Raw genomic sequence first — 17,924 nt, forward strand, 5'->3', positions numbered from 1 at the left:
CCCAGGATGCAGTTTGTGCCTCCTCCCTGCCCTTCCCAGCCCCAGCAGCAGCCTTTCTCCCCTCCCCAGCCCATAAGGCCATTCTCCAGGCTGGGGTCCTGCCCACTCCAGCCAGAGCTGGAAGCTGTCAGGGAGCAGGCAGGGGCACAGAAGGTGTTATCTGCCCCGCAGTGTGCAGCCTGGATGCTTCTTGGAGGCTGTAAATAGCTGAGTTCCCCTTCTGCTCATTTCGGAAGTGAGAAAAGGAACGTCCCTCAGACAGGTGGAAAGAATCAGTCAATTTTCATCGCTGGTAAAAAAGCTATTTTTAATTTTATTAAAATGTCTCTCTTCTATAAACTTTCGAAAATATCTGGCACCTCTGCTATAAAGACTTGTGCCGCGGCTGTGTAGCGATGTCATTGCCCCTGGGATGGGGGATAGTGGTACTCTCCACTCATGGAGGGGTGCAGCCAGCAGCAGGGGATGCCCGAGGCTCCTCTTTGTGATCTGAGGAGGTGTGGGGAGTGCTGGCAGAGCAAGGCTCCCCAGGGCCACCCTCGAAAAGGGGCACATGAGGGACGTAGTGGCCAAGGGGGCTGGGGTGGGTCTGTGGACGGAGCAGGAGCTGGTGCAAGGTCTCACCCACCCGCACCAGGCTGTGGGAGAGGAGATGGAGATGGGAGACGGTGTCGCTGGCCAGGCTCTCCAGCAGCGCCTGCTGCTGACGTGACGTCTGCAGGATCTGCACCAGCAGCTGCTGGACACTCTGGAGCAAGCCTGCCACGTTGGAACCTGCAGTGAGAGGGGAGTCAGTGGCAGCAAACCCTCACCACAGCTCCGAGAGCCCCCTGTGAGGCTGTCAGGATGCTGCAGGGAGGACCCACCGTGCAGGCTCGTGTCCGATGCCTCCTCACCCTCTGCCAGCTGCTCGCTTATGGCAGCCATCCTGGGGGTGCCCAGGGCAGTGGCAGCCACTGGCAGCACTTGGTTTCCTCTTCCCATACCCAGGGACATCTCACCAGGAAACCCTGCCACAATGGTTTGGCATGGAGGGAGCAACCAGAGTGCTGGAGCCACCCAAGCCCCATGCTCAGCCTGATCCTGCTGCAGAGCTCTGGGACAGCACTGCCTGCAGGAGCCCCTGCCCTCTGTTCCCACAGGCAGGACAGAACAGAGTTGCCCCCTGAAGCAGGAGGACTTGCTCTAAGCCACAGACACTTACCAGGCTTTTGCTCAGCTCCTTCCTGCTTCAGGGCAGTGTGACAGCCTGGAAGGAGAGCAGACAGAGCCTGTGAGCTGCAGCTGCCTCTTGCCCTGGGGCCCACAAACACGGTGGCCTGGGCATGGTACTTACCCAGGAGGGGAAGCAGAGGGAAACAGTGACTGGCATCTGCAATGAGAACCATATTAGACCCTGCTTGCAGGACTGAGGGAGTTTACTGGGCTGAGCGGGGCAAGGAAAGCCTTACGTGGCATGGCAGGGGGAGCAGGCGGCATTCCAGCGATGTGGTCCCCACTGGCTGCTGGGAGAGAGCAGAGGGGAATGATGCACCGTCTGACAGGACCTGTCAGGGGATCACCACCAGCCCCAGGTCTGCCCAGCTTGCCCCGGCCAGCCCCGCAGCCCGACATGCCCTAGCCACAGCTCCACAGCGCCCTGCAGGGCCCCAAAGTGTTTTATGAGCTAGATACAAAAGCAGGAGTCACTCACCCACCACTGCAATGCAGCCACCTCTGGGCTGGAAGGCAGCAGCGGCGTAGCAGCACGCAGCAACGCTACACAACAGATTAGGACTGGAAGTGAAGGAGAATCCCACATCCACTTGAAACTGCAGGGGGAATTTAGGGAGACAGAAGGTAACTACCCAGTGTGGGATGCTGGCCAGGGCGCCCATGCAAACCAGACCCAGGGACATATCCCGCATCACCTCAGTGCCAAAACCCCAGGAAGTGTGCACATTGAGGGGGTACAGGATCTGCCCTGGGTGGGCTGCAGGGCAGCGGAGCTGCAGGCATCTCTGGCCCTCACACCCAGTCCTAACTCATCCGAAGCTTTATGGTGTTACTAGGGAAGGGGGGAGCCAGGACCTGCCAAAGTAAGGGGAGTCATGCCCTGCAGTGCTGCACAGCTGAGGAGCTCCCTGGGTTGGATTGGGGCCACCGTCCCTTAAAGACCTGGAGCCCCGCAACCTGCCATGGGGCAGCCAGCAGCCTTGCCATGTCCTCACAGAGCTGGGGAGCCCCTCCTGCCCTGTCTCAGCCATCCCCATCCCCTCCATGCTCTGGGGCTGATTTGGAGCCAAAGCCTTGAGAAGGAAGTCCCAACACCCCCATTCAAGAGCATCTTTCCTGAGGCACTTGTGATGGACCCCCGAATCCCCTAAGATCATGCTGGCATGGGCTTGGGCTGGAGCCGTGGCCGTGCAGCCTGGTGCAGCGGGGCAGCCTGGTACTTACCGTTCTCTGTCTTGGCCTTCACACACTGCAGCAGCGGGGACAGCAGTATGCCCGCAGCATCCTCGCCAACATCTTGCTCTGCAGAAGGAGAGTGAGGGGATGCAGAAAAAAGTTTCAATAACTAGGAGACAAGGGATGCCTGCCACCCCACAGCTGGGACAAGCCCCACTCTGGCTGCCTGAGCCCATGGATACCTGGTGATTTGGGTGAGGATGGAGAGCAGGTAGCATGGGCTGACCTGTGCTTCCTGGGGGGCTGCTTCACCAGGTCTAGAGGAAAAGAAAGAGATCAACAGACCCTGGGTGGCCGCCCAGCACGTTTTCCCCCAGTATCCCACATGCCACTGCCCTGCCAAGCCCATCTGCCCATCCCCAGCACTCACCTGGCATCCTCCGCTCCCCGAAGACGGGCTGCCCGGCTGCCTTCCAGATGCTCTTCATGGCTCGGTAGTGTGGGGGCAGACGGGGCGAGTGGTGTCCTGCCCTCCGGCGCTTCTCCCGCTCGGAGTGGAAAGCCTGCTTGAGTGCCTTCCACTTGGACCGGCACTGGGCCACGCTGCGCCTGTATCCGGCTGCCGTCAGCTCCCGGGAGATCTCCCGCCACAGAGCCTCGTTGGGTCGCGACGTGGAGGCCATGAGCAGGGCGGCCTCCCCCGAGCCCCCCACCAGCGCCAGGAGGCTGCTGACCTCCGCCTGCGTCCAGGCTCGCCCGCGGGGCATGCTGCCGGGGCCGAGGCGGGGAGCTCGGGGGAAGCCCGGCCCTGCGCGGGTGGCGAGGCTGGGATGGGCAGGGCTCGGCCGTACGCTCCCGAGGACGCACCGGACCGGGAGTCAGCCGCGCCGGGAGCCGCACCGGCAGCTGCACAGGGAGCCGCCGGGAGATGCACCGGGAGCTACACTGGAAGCCGCGGGCCGTAAGGGGAGCCGCGGCGGGGACCGCCGGGAGCCGCACCGGCGGTCGCACCGTCAGCCGCACGGAGTGTTTCTACGCTGCGCCGGGCGCCGCGCCCGGAGCTGCCGGGAGTCGCCGGGAGCAGCAACGAGCATGTGCAGGCCAAGGAGGCGCCGCTGGGAAACGTAGTCCTGGCCGCGCCACCCGCCACGGTCCCGATCACCCGCCGGATCACCCTCAGGCATCGCCGCCCCTGCCCGCCCAGCCCCGCCGCAGCGGTGCGGTACGCGGTGCGGCGGGGAGCCCGGGCCAGGGCTACCCCGGGGGTGCTGGGCACTCACCCACCACTGCCCAGGGCACGGCAGGGGTGGCTGTCCTGGCAGCCCCCACGGCTCGAGGAGGGGAAGAAGCAGCCCAGCCCCCTCGCGCCCACGGCGCTTTCCAGGGCTGAGATGCAGCTGCAGCCCCATGCAAAAAAGGCAGCAGAAACCACACCGGGGCAAGCCCCCACACGGTGCCCTGTGCCCTGCTCCCCCAGGATGCCCGGGTCCCCCCCACAGTCCCTAGGGCAGCTCTGCTGAGCACCAAGGGGTCGGGGCAGCCTCGACGTTGCAGAGGGGGTTGGACTAGATGACTTCTAAAGGTCCTTTCCAACCCAAACCATTCTGTGACTGTGACACGGCCACCCGGGCCAGCCCTGGCCTCACGGCTCGCTGCCCCGAAGCCGGGGGCAGGGGGCTCCCTCGTGCCAGGAATGCCTGGGCGGCAGCCTCACCGGGGCTCCCCCTTGCCCCACCACTGCTGTGAGTGCTGTGACGCCCCCAGGGTTCTGGCCCAGGTGGTGCCTCTGGGGACCCTACCGGGAAGTGACACTTTCCATTTCGTATCATACCCGGCTGCCTAAGGGAGCTAGGAGGGTGTTGCTGCTTCCCTGTGGGACGAAGAGCGAGACACTGAGGAGGGGATGGAAGAGAGGGTCATGTACGCTGATCTGCGCTTGCCCCCCCCACCAGGTAATTATACGCTGCTCCCTGCCCCTGGCACCCCAGCACTCCTGGCCCCTGGCACCCCATCTCTCCCAGCCGGTTTCCTGCGCTCCTGCAGCCCCTTGCCCTCCACAGGGCCATGGCCCCAGCCCTGCTCCCCACCTCCCTTCTTTTGGGTATCCTCTCCCAGACAGGTCCTCTCCACTCCTGTTGCAGACTGCCTGCTCTCAGGGTGTGGGGCAGTAGGGGCTCAAGGGCAGGGGATGCTCACTGCACCCCAGTGCCACAGTGCGCACAGGGACCCCCTGCTCTGCTTCCCCCACCTGGTGCTAAGCACAGTTTGCAGGAAGACAACTTCTAGGAGGGTCAGGGTGCTGCAAAGAGGCTCTCCCTGAGTTTTCCTGGGCTCCCCCTCTGTCTTCTGGGATCCTTCCTGGGGCTCACAGACCTTTCTTGGCTGGGGAGTCCCCACTGCTCCACCAAGCCCCCAGGGCCCGTGTTAACTCCCTCTCTCAGCTCCTCAGCAGCCGGTGCGGCTGCCCTGGTGCTGGGCAGCCCTCAGCCTGGCTCTCCTCTCGCTGCTGCTCCTGCTGGCACAAGTCATCGTCACCAGTCTGAGCTTCCACAGTGAGTACCTGCTTATGCCTGGACCTCTCCGGCTGGGGTCTTGGCGTCAGGGTTGGCATGATGGGGCCTGTGTACCAACAGAGCTGCAGCTTGCCTGTGGAGCTGGGCCCTCCTTCCTGGGGCTGAGGGCATTGCGGGTTCTGGGGCAAGCAGGAAAACTAGTGAGGCAAGACCTCATCTGGCTGGCTGGGAGAGGAAGCGTGGGTTTGGAGACAGTGCCGGGGCATCCCACTCCATCACATGGCAATGAAATGAAGACAGGTGGGAGAGCACTGACACTGAAATCAAAACTGAAAGGCAGAAACACTTTCCCCGGCAGCTTGTTGTATGATGGGCTCCCAAGCACAACAAAAGCCACAAGGACCTTGGTGGGCTTGGCTGGCAGGTCACCTAAAGGGGAGGATGCCCTCAGCTGCAGGGGCCCAGGGTTAGCAGGGACACTCCTGTGCTCCTCTTTGTAGATTTACAGCAGGCAAGCTGCACCCATGGTCCCTGGAGCATGGACAAGAGTCCCAGCTACGGGCAACAGATGCTGCAAGGTAGGAGGCTTCTGGATGAGTTTGGAGACAGGATGTCTGCTCCTTTCAAGAGGCAGGATCTGTCCCTGCTCTAGAATGTGCCCCCCTTCAAGTCTTCCTTCACCCTTGCTGCCTGTCCTCTGGCCCACAGCATGGAGAGCTGCCCCAGTGCTGCTGAACAGCTACACCCTGGTGTGGTTCAGCATCACCTGGGCATGGCACCAGCACCAGGCTTATGGCTACCATGAGCATCAGTGTGCCAGACGGCATCAGGCACTCTCTTTTGAACAGTCTCTGGTGAAGTTGAAATTTTAACTGCATTCCCACTGTTTTGCAAATGGTGTTTGTATCACATCCCCAAACATGGATGGTTGACTCACCTGCCAGATGCCAGCACCTTCATGTAACCAGCCCATCTCCCCTGGGGCTCCTGCTGGGGAGCTGGGGCTGGGATGTGGGAGCTGGGCTCCAGAGAAAAGGCAAGCGGAGGGCCCTTTCCGCAGTAACCATAGGAGTACACTGGGTTGGTTGGTACCCTGGCTGCCCCTTGTCACCCTCCTGTCCCTTGGGCTGAGGGCTGGTGGCAGCCCCTGCTGGCTGCCCCATCCTGGCTGCTCTTGCAGACTGTGTTTCTGATGTGCAGGGCGATGCCAGTTCTGCCCAGCTGGCTGGCTCTGGGATGCAGGGCAGTGCTACTACTTCTCCTCTGCCAAAAAGAGCTGGGAGCAGAGCAGAGAGGAATGCTGCTCCAGAGGGGCACAGCTGGTCATCATCCGAGCCAACACCACCCTGGTGAGTGCACCCAGTTTGGCCTGTCCAGCTCCCTGCAGGCATTGGGCTCTGCTGGTGACCACTTCAAGGTCCTTGAGCAGTTATTCAGCCATCGCCAGCCCCATCTCAGCTCCCTGACTCTGAGCCATGTGTCCAAAGACCAGCCAAGCCTCCAGGCAGGGAGCTGGCGATGCTGTGCCCATACTGTGCAGACCCCATCATGTAGTTGCAGACGGACATCCCCCCAAAGGAGCTCATGCATGCCCTCTCCTCTGCTAGGCTTTCCTGGTGCGCACAGCCAACATGGAGGTCTTCCACGTGGGGCTGAAACGGGATGGCTCCAGGTCTGACTGGAAGTGGCTGGATGGCACCCCACTGAAAGGGTGAGGCTGTCAACTTCTCCCCAGCCAGGGATGCTGAGGGTCCAGCATCAGGGCTCGGGGAGATGACAGGGGAACAGGCAGCCCACTGGCATGCAGGGATGTGCTCCACGTTTTGCCCACGTCTCATTTTTCCAGGGCTGCACTGGGGCATTTTAGGGAAGGGGAGAGAAGACTGCAGGGGCCTGACCCTGGTGCCCACACCCTGCCTGGGTGAGGTGCTGGGGTGGTCCCCCAAAAGCAGGTTTGCAGAAAGGGACTTTGCTTGGTGCAGCTGGAGCTGACCCCTGCTAGGAGGGACCTGGGGGTGCTGTGTGCGTGATGAGGCTGGGGGCTGCATGTCAAACAGGCAGGGGTAGGGTGGGGGGCAATTAGAGCATATATCCTAATTAGGAGGGGGGTGGCAGGGAACAGTGGTCCATGGAGAGGGTGAACTTTGCCCTCACAGCATCTCTGCGCAGCCTCTGGTCCCTGGCTGGAGGAGCTGCTGATGTGATGACTCCAGCCTTTCCTGCCCAGCTCACTCTCTCCCTTCAGGCTCTTCCCAATCCGGCGTTCCACCAGCTCCTTCCTGGCCTGCGGCAGAGTGTCAGGCTTGGGGCTGTCGGGTGGTCTGTGTGGGGAAGCCCTCGGCTGGGTCTGTGCGAGGAGTGCAGCCACCCTGCAGTGGCTCCGGTCCTCGCCCCCTGCCTTCTTCTGGGGAAACACCACCTACATCTGTGCAGGGCTCTGATGACCGTGAGGACCTCCAGTGTGTCCCTCCACCCTGTTTCCTGCCTAGCCTCAGTGCATGGGCATCCCTGGGCACCACTGCTTCCTCAGTCAGACCTCTTTATCCCACTGGATCTATGCCAATAAACTCTGGCGCCTGGATGCTGTGATTGGTTTTGGGGGATGAGGGTGGTGGGATGGAGGTGCATCTTCCCGCTCACTGGGGGGGTCATGTTGCTGCCTAGTGGGAAACTGCAGCTGCTGCGGCACTGAAGGAAGTGGCCAGAAGCCAGCATCTACCCAAGCGACCTCACGGCCTCATGGCAGTGTGGAGCAGCTCCTGTGTAGGCTGGAGCAGGTCCCCCACAAAGCTCTGGGTTTTCTGATCATGGTGGATGCCTGGGGTTTATGCTTCTCAGGAAAGGCAGCTGAGAGGTGATCCTTTATCTCCCTGGTCCCACAGAGGGCTTGGGCTAGGTGGCAGCTTTTGTCCTGGTGCCTGCCGAGTCTGAGGAAGTCACCAAAAGTGCCCTCATTTTGTTTTGAGGCTGGGTGATTTGCCAGAGCCTAAAAGGCCTGCTCAGGCTTGGCTTGGGAGGGTTTGGTTCTGGGGGCTGTTACGGTTTCATTATAGACCACCTGGGTCGTGCCAGCAGCAGGCAGCTCTGCATGGATGAACCTGGAAGTCCTTCCTGGCATGAGTGGAGGACCAAGCACCTACTGTGACAGCATCCTGTCTCCCGAGCAGGGGATGGGATGGGGAAGGTGATGCATGGGGCAGCATGGCCCTGCTGTGGGCGGTACATGGGGTTTCTTGGGGCTCATTGCAGCCTGGGGAGGTGGGTGTGGAGTGTGCTGCCCAGGATGGAGTTCATTCACCCACCACCCCCACAAAGCACAGTGGCCTCAGAAATAAACCCACGTTTTACAAATAAAGCAACTACTTCTGCTTTTCTGCATGCAAAGGAGTGGCTCCACCCCATGGAGTCTTGGCCACAGCCTGCGCCATCAGACTACTGCTGCTGCCTGGGGCAGCACCCACCCGCATGGCCCAGAGCGTGGTCTACGCTGACCTGAAGTTTGCCATGGCCCCCCCACTCACCTCCCCCACCTGCCACGCAGCCCCCGATGAGGATGACAGCCCCTATGAGAACGTGCCGCCGGCACCGGTGCCCGTGGCACCCAGCCCAGGTGAGGCCCCGGCCGCGGCCACCACTGCGGGGGTGCCCTGGTGCAGAGTGGGCACCGGGTGGCGGCTGTGGCACCGTGCGGTGATGCCCATGGGCGCGCATCTCTTGCAGGGCGCCGGCCCCGGCATTGGCGTGTCGCTGTGAGGCTGCTGGCAGCCAGCCTGCTGCTGCTGGTGGCCACCGTGGTGGCCCTGGGGACTTGCTGTGAGTCAGGGCGAGGGCCGCGGGGTGGGGGGGTGGCCAGGGAGGGGGGCACTGGGAGTGGGTTGGGCAAGGGCCAGGCTGCTGGGGGGTTGTCTAGCCTGGGGGTGCTGGAGCTGGTGGTCGAGGGGCAGCACCGCTGCTTGCTTGGCTGCCCGGAGCTGCCCTCCAATTGCCTGCACTGCTTCCCACTGCTTCCCACTGCTTCCCACTGCTTCCCACTGCTTCCCACTACCTCCCACTGCTTCCCACTGCTTCCCACTGTGTCCCATTGCCCCCCACTGCTTCCCACTGGCTTCCACTGCTTCCCACTGCTTCCCACTGCCTCTCACTGCTTCCCACTGGCTCCCACTGCCTGCCACTGGCTCCCACTGCTTTCCACTGCTTCCCACTGCTTCCCATTGCCTTCCCACTGCCTCCCATTCCTTCCCACTGCTTCCCACTGCCTCCCACTGCCTCCCACTGCCTCCCACTGCTTCCCACTGCTTCCCACTGCTTCCCACGGCCTCACATTCCTTCCCACTGCTTCCCACTGCCTCCCACTGCTTCCCACTGTGTCCCATTGCCCCCCACTGCTTCCCATTGCTTCCCACTGCCTCCCATTGCTTCCCACTGCCTCCCACTGCTTCCCACTGCCTCCCACTGCTTCCCACTGCCTCACATTTCCTCCCTTCCTGTTGCCACCGCTGGGACTACCTTTCCCATCCCACTGGCACCCCCAGGACAGTCTCTGCCCACAGGCTGAACACTCTTATCCCACTCTCCCTTGCAAGGGCCATGCCTTGAGCAGGGTCAGCCCACGTGGCCCTGCCTGGGCTGTCCCATCGCTGTGCCCCAGCTCACCCCCGCTGTCCCCAGACTGGCAGGTCACCCACAGCCTGCAGGATGCCTCCCGGGAGCACGCGGCTGAGCGGGGCCGCCTCTCGCAGGAGGTGAGGGCACAGGAGCAGAGCCTGGAGCAGATGCGGCTGGAGCTGGCGTGGGCCATGGCAGAGCTGCAGCGAGCGTGGCGGGAGGGCAACAGCAGCCGGCAGGAGCTGGGCAACCTGAACGTCAAGCTGGGGCACACCAGGCAGGAGCTGGCTGTGCTGCAGGAGGAGATGCAGGAGGTGCAGGGGGAGCTCAGGGCCAGCAAGAGTACTGTGAGCAGCCTGCGTGCCTGCGTGAATACAGGTAGGGCCATGGTGGGGTTGGGGGGACAGGCAGTGATGCTGCCGGGGGGATGTGGGGGCTGGTCACAGCCAGGCTGGCCTCCTGAGCACCTGTGGGAGGGCGAGTGCCTGAGCTGTGCCCCTGCCCCCAGATTGCTGCCCCTCAGGCTGGGTGCTCTACAGGGGCAAGTGCCTCTTCATCTCGATGAGCAGGAAGACGTGGTGGGAAAGCCGTCATGACTGCAGAATGAAATCCGCTCAGCTGCTGGTCCAAGGCAACTGGCCAACCTGGACACTGCCGGTACAGAGCCGGGGGGCTGCAGCACCCCAGGGGGCTGTGGGCAATGGTGGGGCTGGGCAGAACCCTGTGGCGCCAGCGGCATGGCAGCTGTGGACATGCTGAGGTGGCAGCGCAAGCCCTGGGTGCCCGTCCCAGCAGCCTGCGGGGAGGAGCATAGTAGCCCCGTGGCTCCTGGGAACCAGGTGGGCACTGGCCATGGGGCAGGTGCTTGACAGCTTCTCTTGTCCCCAGCAATTTTTGGTGATGAGTGATAACACATACTGGATTGCAGAGAGAGATCAAAATCCTCATAATAAACATGAGGGGTGGGATACAGATCTGTATAAAGGGTAAGTTGTTCCATCTTGGCCACCTGCACCTCTCCCATCTTCACCAGCCAGGCATAGCGGTGCTGGGCAGAGCCCGACTCTCTGTCCCAGATATGGGGCTGATGCTTGGTCATGGGCAGTGCTCTGGCCTTCCTGCCCAGGCTAAGGGGCCCTGGGACTACAGCTATGTGGCAGATACCACAGGCTGGCATCATGCTGGGAGCATAGTGGTGGCATGTCTCACATGCTCCTTCCCTTCTAGGAGAAGTTGGCCCAAGACTTGTGCAAGAATATTGTTTAACAGGATGAGCTACTCCAACTGCTTAAACAATTTTTCATGGATCTGTGAAAAGCCCCCAGATCTGAGCAGCCCATTGGAGACCCTCTAGCCTATCCCAGCCAAGCGGATAACTGAGACCCCCTTTCCACTGCAGAACTGAGGGACAGGAGCTGGGGGTGCACAGCAAAGTCACCCTTTCCTTCCTACACAGCTGCTTACGTGTGCACCATTGCCTCAACCGCATTGCAGAGCTCTGGGGATACAGGTTGTGAAATAAGGTGCCTGCCTTTCAAAACAAGAATTATTGAAAAAAGACTGTGTTTCTGTGTTCCACATTCATGCCCATGCTTACATCCCCATCCCCTGCCCTCCAGCCCCAGCTCCCATAACCCAAGAAGGGGACACCAGTACCCAACCCTGATTACCTCTGCTGCCTTCCACTGAGGCTGGTTTGGGAGGTGTCTTTTGCATGCTGTGAAGCTGGGTATGATAGTACCACTAGTGTCCCCCTCAGGGAGTCCTTTGTTTTTACTGGCTGTCCCTTGCCTCTGTCACTGGCTGCTGCTGGCCTCTGTCCTTCCCTTTTTTTCCTCCCTCCATGACCTGCCAGCGGCCACAGCCTGTCCCAGAGCTGAGCTTTGTTCTTCCAGACAAAGAAGAACCTTGATCCCAGGAAGAAGCAGCAGCATGTCGTCCTTAGCATGTGATGGTCCAGGCTTGGGAAGGACATGCTGGTTGTCATGAATGAGTGGTTTAGCTTGCTTAAAGAATCACCATCCAAGGTGTTAGCAAACACAGTTTTAACATGAATTTGTAGGAGTGCAACTTCACAAAGTTTGATGTCAAGGTTCACTCTATTACTCATTACATGGATGAAACAGACAATGGAAAATTGAGTTAGAATCAAGCTAGAATGATTTACACGGAGACAGGAGACACGAAAGAATAAAGGAGACCCTGCCACTGCATCTTGCTTTCTAAACTCCCGACAGAGTTTAGGTGTGGCTAGGTCTAATCTTAGTCTCAGGCTTGGTCAACAGGTTGTGTCTAATGGAAGAAATATGAAGAGTAAGAAAATCTTTCTAGAGTCATGAGGTTCAGTGAGGAGCCCCTTGTTTTCTAAACTCCTGACAGAGTTTAGGTGTGGGTAGGTCTAGTCTTCGTCTCAGACTTGGACAATGGTTTATATCTAAAGGATGTCTAAGGTTTTATCACAGTTTTGTGGTGGATCATAAGATTTTTAGCAGCACTTAATCATCAACTGATTTAACATATACAAAGTGAGATCAGTAATATTTACTTCAATATACAACAGTGACTTAATTATGGATCCATGACGGTAATATTTATATTATATTTGCTATGAGGTATCTGAATCAATTCACACACAAAGACACAAAGGAATAGATGTATAGGTTTATATATGTAAATGTACAAAGGTATACCTGTTAAGAGTTCCCCCGGAGTTCAGCGATACACATTGAAACTTGGCGTTTCTCAGTGGGCAAAGGGCTGAGCCTCGAGGAGCGGGGCTTTCAGCTCAGGCCCTGCCACCAGCTTTCGACAACGGTGCTCCAAATTTCACAGACTTGGGAGTTTGCGAGCTCCGAGAGGCGTCCCACTCGGAGGGGGACGCTGGTCACAGCCCACTGCAGTGCAGGAGAGTTCAAAGGGCCTTACTTAGCACCACTGTTTATAGCGTCGCAAGACGATTGGCTTTAGTCATCTGTAAATTTCCATTCTGGCCACCACCAGGCTGGTAATTTTTCAAAATTCCAGTAACAATGGTACCATTCCGCTCAGCCTACAATTCAGGTAAGGACAGTTCCAAGGCCATTAGGGGATGATCGATTACCCCTGCTCTTGTTTCCCACCTTGGCCAGACAACAGGAGTTCCTGATAGTCAGGGCCACTCCCCATCTCAGCCATGCAAGAATTGCTGATACCATCATGGGATGCTCAACTGCCTGACTCATTACACAAAGGCCAAGGCATAATGGGGGTTCCTGAGAGCAGCCCAGGGGAGTGAGAGGAAATGCATCGCCACATAGTGCATGAGGAAAGCCAGACAGGATTTACCAAGGGCAAATGATGCCTGTCTGACCTGCCTGCTGCTGTGGGAACACTGGGCTATGGATGAGGGGAGAGTAATGGGGGCTGTTTATCATGGGCCTTTGAGGTCTGGGATATGGTTTCCCATGGTCTCCTTGCTGGCAGAGCAGGGACATGTGCCCAGGAGAAGAGGAGAAGAAGGTGGGTGGAAACCTGGGTAGTGGGAGGGCTGCAGGAGGGTGTCAGTGACATCCTTGTCCAGCTGGTAACATCCCAGCAGGGTTGATCCTGGGGCTGATGCTTCTTGGATCCTTCACCAGCGCCCTGGATGATGGGATGGGGATGGCCTCAGTCAGCTGCTGGGCATACAAAACTGGGCAGTAGTGGGTATACTGGAGGGACTGTCTGGTGTCCAGAGAGGCCTGGAGATACTGGGTGATGGAAGCCTGCTGATATTGGATGAAGGAAAGGACAATTCCTGCAGCTGGGAAGGAAGAAGGAACCCGATGTGTCAAGATGGGCAAGCAAGCAGCTGTGCTGAAGAGGCCTGGGGAACCCAGAAAACAGAGGCTGGGCAGGAATTAGCAGTGTCCTTGTGGTGGCAGAGCCCAATGACACAGTGGGCAGTGGTGGCTGGAGCTCAGGGTTCCAGAGACAGGGAGCCTACTTCTCTGCAGGCACCAGGGAGACCATGTCTGGGGTCCCCAGGACCAGCCAAATGTAGCAAATTCTTATTTCACATGGTATCTGAGCTTACAGGGGACCTCCTGCGATTCTGTCCCAGCCTTGCCATGCCATGGGCTGACCCCACCACCCTCCTTATGACCTTCTCTCCCAGAAGCTGCCCACATCCAGCTTAGCAAAGTAGTCCCCACTTCATCCCCCTCTCTGCAGAAACACTGAAATGCTGCCCCTGGACCTCCCCCGCCCCCAGAGAGGTCGGGGACAGGGCCCTCTCCTTGCTCACCTGGCATTTCGGGTCCCACCACGGTCTTAGCGATCAGGGGTCATGGCTTTTGTTTGTGTTCCTAAGCCTCCGCAGTGCTCACCCCTCTCTCCCACTGTCTTAAGGCTCATCACTGAACCCCCATTTCCAACTGTGGCCTAAGGGCTCCCTCATTTGACTTCTATGATCTCAGGGATCTTCATTGCACCCCCATTTCCCCCACTGGGGGAATAAGGTCTCCCTTATTCACCCCCAATGGTCTCAGGGTTCTTCATTGCACCCCCTTTCCCTCATGGCCTAAGGGGTCCCTCATTCACCCCTGTGATGGGTTGACTGTGGCTGGATGTCATTTGCCCACCAAGCTGCTCTATCACTCCCCTCCTCAGCAGAATGGCGTGAGGGAGAAAATAAGGTGAAAAAACCCCAAATTGTGGGTCAAGGTAAAGGCAGTTTAATGAAAGCAAAAGCAAACGTTATGCAAGATCCTGCCCACCCCCAGCCTGCTGGTGAGGGGGGAATGTTGGAGGGACAGCCCAGATGCTGTGTGAGTGCTGCTCAGCAGTAGCCCAAACACCGGTGTGTTGTCACCACCTTTCTCACTACCAACACAAGCACAGCACTATGAGGGCTGCTGGGGGGCTCAGCCAGACTCAGTACAATCTCCACCCCTTATTCCATACCGTTTGTGTCATGCTTAGGTCTCACATAACTTAGTACATATATGTATGTATCTTTTAATCATTCCATTGTATTTAATTCTCATTACTGCAACTCCTTACCAACAGTTACAACTTAAACTACATACCTAAACTATCTTTATACCCAACATACAGATTTATACATTCTCACTACTATCCCTTGTCCTTTAACAGATAGATATTACCCTTCTGTTCCATGATCTTCCCCTACTCCTTCAGGTGTGCACAAGAGGCTATGGCTTGAGCCCCATCTGTCAAGGTGGGCACTCAGGACAGCAGAAGCAGTATGTTTGATTGCTGGGCACCAGTACCAGCTTGGTTTGGGTCATTATTGCACTCGTCTGGTTCCTTGTGAATCTCAGTCTTTGTTGGTTCAGGTCATTCCTGCTACATTACTTCCTATAACATGCAGCTCACACCACAGATTATTTCCCCTCCCCCCCCCCAAGGTTAAATCTCCTTGAAGCACACAACAGGTCTGCCAATCCTTCCTCATTACCCACCAAGCACACCCAGGTCCTTGAGTGAAGACAATCCCATAAATGGGTTTGCCTTTTCCCATGGGAGAAGCAGCTCACACGACCTTCCCCAGCCACTTCCCTGTGTGCACTACGGGGACCTTATCACCTCCCATGGTATGTAGGGGTTTTGCCTGGGCAGGACAGTTAGCAAATCCTCTGGTGCTAATCAGCCAAGCGGCTTCTGCTAAATTTATATCCCAGTGCTTCCATGCCGCATTGTCCAATGCTCTCAGCATAGTCTTCAGCAGTCCATTACATCTCTCAGACTTTCCAGAGGCTTGTGGGTGACAGGGAAGTGACACACCTGCTCAATGCCATGTTTCTTTGACCATGAGTTTATATGGTTATTTTGTAAATGAGGCCCATTATCTGTTACAACTTTTTCTGGGCTACCATGTTGCCACAAAATTTGTCTTTCAGGGCCTAAGATGGTGTTTCAGGCAGTGGCATGGTTACAGGGCATGTTTGTAGTGACCCAGTAGTTGCTTCCACCATGGTGACTATGCAGTGGTTGCCTTGGTGTGTCCGTGGCAGTACCCTATCCTAAGGCAGCCTGTGCCAAGGATGCAAGGGCCCTCTGGGCCGGTCACAGCAGAGCGCTTTTCCCTCTTGTCCCCTGTCATGCTCTCCTCAGCCTCCAATGAAGGCAATACTTGGCACCCCCGTCACTCTAGAGATCCAGATGGGTTTTGTGCACCAGCATACACTGCGCACCAGTGGCTACCAAAGCCTTATACTTCTGTGGCTCTGATGTGCCAGGCCATCGAATCCACATGGCCCAGTATACCCGGTCACCCCTTTCCTCCACCTGCCTGAAGGCAGGGACCCTCCATTCCTGTTCCTGCTCAGAGTACTCACTGTCTGACCCTTGCAGTGCCGGACCAGAAGTCCCCTCACCAGGATCAGGAGAGCTGACCTCAGTTCTTCTGTGTCTGGCAGACCGTTGATTGCCTTCTTGTGTCTCTGCAGCCACTGTGCCGACAGCTCTCGTGGGTGACCCCTTCTTAACAGCCGTCTTCCCTCTCGGTTCATTAACACAGGCTTCCCGCTTAAAGGTGGGTTCACCATCCCACCTCCTCATGTCCTCTCCTGCTCACGCAGGCAGAACCACAGTGCACCGTGCGGCACGTGCCTGGGGCTCCCTTTCCCTCTGGTTGGGGCAGCAGAGCACGCGTTTCTTGGGGCGCCCCTGACAGCCAAGGTGCTGGCCCGTAGGGATGAGGGAGCGCAGAGATGTTCTTCCAAGTTTTGGAGCCAAGAAGACAGTTTCTCCACAGCTGGTGTACCCATATCCAGGCAATACATCGCTGCCAAGCTGTTAGAATGTGATATCGGGGCACTTTGAATCACCTTCCTCACATGGCCCGTGTGCACAGGACATCCTCTGGATCTTTGGAGACCTCCTCATCGTCTAGATCGTTGTAGATGGCTGCTAGTACTGCTAGTTCCCTCAGGTACTGGATGCCTTCATGTGCAGTAGTCCACTTTCCTGGGGAGTTCGTGAGAGCTTCCTTGAATGGATCTCTCGCCCTCACACCTGAAAGGAGCTGTCTCCAGAGACTGCAGATTGCTGCCTCTTTTCCAATGCTTCTCCCGGATCCTCAGGTTCTAGCAAGGGATCCCAGCTGTTGGGCTTCTTTGCCTCACAGTTGCTGATCATTGGCCCCATTAGCCCAGCACCGGAGCCTTAGCCCAGCCCCCTGCCCGTCTCTGGACACGCTGCAGCCCCTCTGCGTCCCCCTGGCAGTGAGGGGCCCAACCTGAACACAGGAGTCGAGGGGCGGCCTCGCCAGTGCCCAGTGCAGGGGGACAGCACTGCCCTGGCCCTGCTGGCCACGCTGTTCCCGGCACCAGCCAGGATGCTGCTGGCCTCCTTGGCCACCTGGGCACACGGGGGGCTCATGCCCAGCCGGCTGCCGACCAGCCCCCCCAGGCCCTTTCCCCCCAGGCAGTTCCCAGCCTCCTGCCCCCAGCCCGCAGCGCTGCGGGGGCTGGTGTGACCCACGGGCAGGACCCGGCACTGAGCCTGGTTGACCCTCACACAACTGGCCTGGGCCCATCGCTCCAGCCTGCCCAGACCCCCCTGCAGAGCCTCCTGCCCTCCCGCAGATCAACGCTCCCCCCAGCTGGGGGTCACCTGTGAACTTGGTGAGGGTGTGCTAGATCCCCTCGTCCAGATCACTGATAAAGATACGGAACAGGACTGGCCCCAGCACCGAGCCCTGGGGAACACCACCTGTGACCGGCCACCAGCTGGATGTAGCTCCATTCCCCACCACTCTCTGGGCTCAGCCACCCAGCCAGCTGGTTACCCAGCACAGAGTGCATCCATCAGGTGCAAAGCCCCTGGCTATGGGAAGTGATGCCCATCCTAGGAATCTGCCTAAATCTTTCCACACACATTGCCACCCCGGGACCGCCGTCTCAGGGCACATTTCTGTATTGCCTCACACAGAAGTTGTCTCCTCTTACACCGGGGTGAGACCAAATTCCACAAAACCCATAATATGCCAACAGTATTTAGTAACAGTATTGAACAGCTCACATAAGGGTGAGCCAGGACCTCAGGACCCCGCATAACAAAACCATCCACATCAGTCCTGGGCACGGAGAGGCAGGTGTATTCCCTCATCTTCTCCACAAGATAGCTACCCTAGGACAGCAAAGGCATCAATGCCAGGGCAAAGCACATTGTCATTGTTTGTGCTAGCTCAGCCCCAAGTTCCTTCACCCCCCCCACAAAATCACTCCCACAGCGCAGAAAGGCCATCTATGTCAGAGCAAAGCACACAGCCGTTGTTTCCCTTAACTTGTTCCCAAACTTCGCAAAATAGAGATAAGCCGTCCACCTAGCAGACTCCGTGACCCACACAGGAGCTTGCACTTGATCCACTTGATAACTACCACAGCTATGGCTTACTTTGTATACAACTGCCGCTGTCTCAAGCTTGAC

The 17,924-nt window shown here is 58.3% G+C and overlaps 3 protein-coding genes across 5 annotated transcripts; 2 read left to right on the forward strand and 1 right to left on the reverse strand.

Moving 5' to 3' along the window:
- Positions 1-294: 294 nt before the first annotated feature.
- On the reverse strand, positions 295-4,072 carry LOC130143126 (uncharacterized). 3 transcript variants are annotated; one of them, XM_056325754.1, is made up of 8 exons: positions 2,822-4,072; positions 2,634-2,708; positions 2,440-2,517; positions 1,452-1,502; positions 1,337-1,372; positions 1,205-1,249; positions 867-1,010; positions 295-774 (listed from the first exon to the last, which is right to left on the reverse strand). In XM_056325754.1, the coding sequence occupies exons 1-8, from the start codon at positions 3,156-3,158 to the stop codon at positions 437-439; spliced, it is 1,104 nt and encodes a 367-aa protein (XP_056181729.1). In that variant the 5' UTR covers positions 3,159-4,072; the 3' UTR covers positions 295-436. The 3 variants fall into 3 exon arrangements, with proteins under 3 accessions (XP_056181729.1, XP_056181728.1, XP_056181730.1); XM_056325753.1 differs by having other exon boundaries at positions 1,452-1,505; positions 2,822-4,071; XM_056325755.1 differs by lacking the exon at positions 867-1,010 and having other exon boundaries at positions 1,452-1,505; positions 2,822-4,071.
- Positions 4,073-4,825: 753 nt separating this feature from the next.
- LOC130142206 (killer cell lectin-like receptor subfamily G member 1) lies at positions 4,826-7,469 on the forward strand (the record flags this gene model as incomplete). Its single annotated transcript, XM_056323697.1, has 5 exons — positions 4,826-4,943; positions 5,405-5,482; positions 6,105-6,253; positions 6,512-6,615; positions 7,150-7,469. Coding segments are annotated over 5 exons (645 nt in total), but the record flags the coding sequence as incomplete, so codon positions are not given.
- Positions 7,470-8,292: 823 nt separating this feature from the next.
- On the forward strand, positions 8,293-11,742 carry LOC130142330 (B-cell differentiation antigen CD72-like). The gene is made up of 6 exons (XM_056324025.1): positions 8,293-8,514; positions 8,625-8,717; positions 9,573-9,887; positions 10,018-10,166; positions 10,398-10,495; positions 10,740-11,742. The coding sequence occupies exons 1-6, from the start codon at positions 8,370-8,372 to the stop codon at positions 10,861-10,863; spliced, it is 924 nt and encodes a 307-aa protein (XP_056180000.1). The 5' UTR covers positions 8,293-8,369; the 3' UTR covers positions 10,864-11,742.
- Positions 11,743-17,924: the final 6,182 nt, after the last annotated feature.

The sequence above is a fragment of the Falco biarmicus genome, chromosome Z, assembly GCF_023638135.1.
Source record: "Falco biarmicus isolate bFalBia1 chromosome Z, bFalBia1.pri, whole genome shotgun sequence".
In the NCBI taxonomy this organism is placed as follows: Eukaryota; Metazoa; Chordata; class Aves; order Falconiformes; family Falconidae; genus Falco; species Falco biarmicus.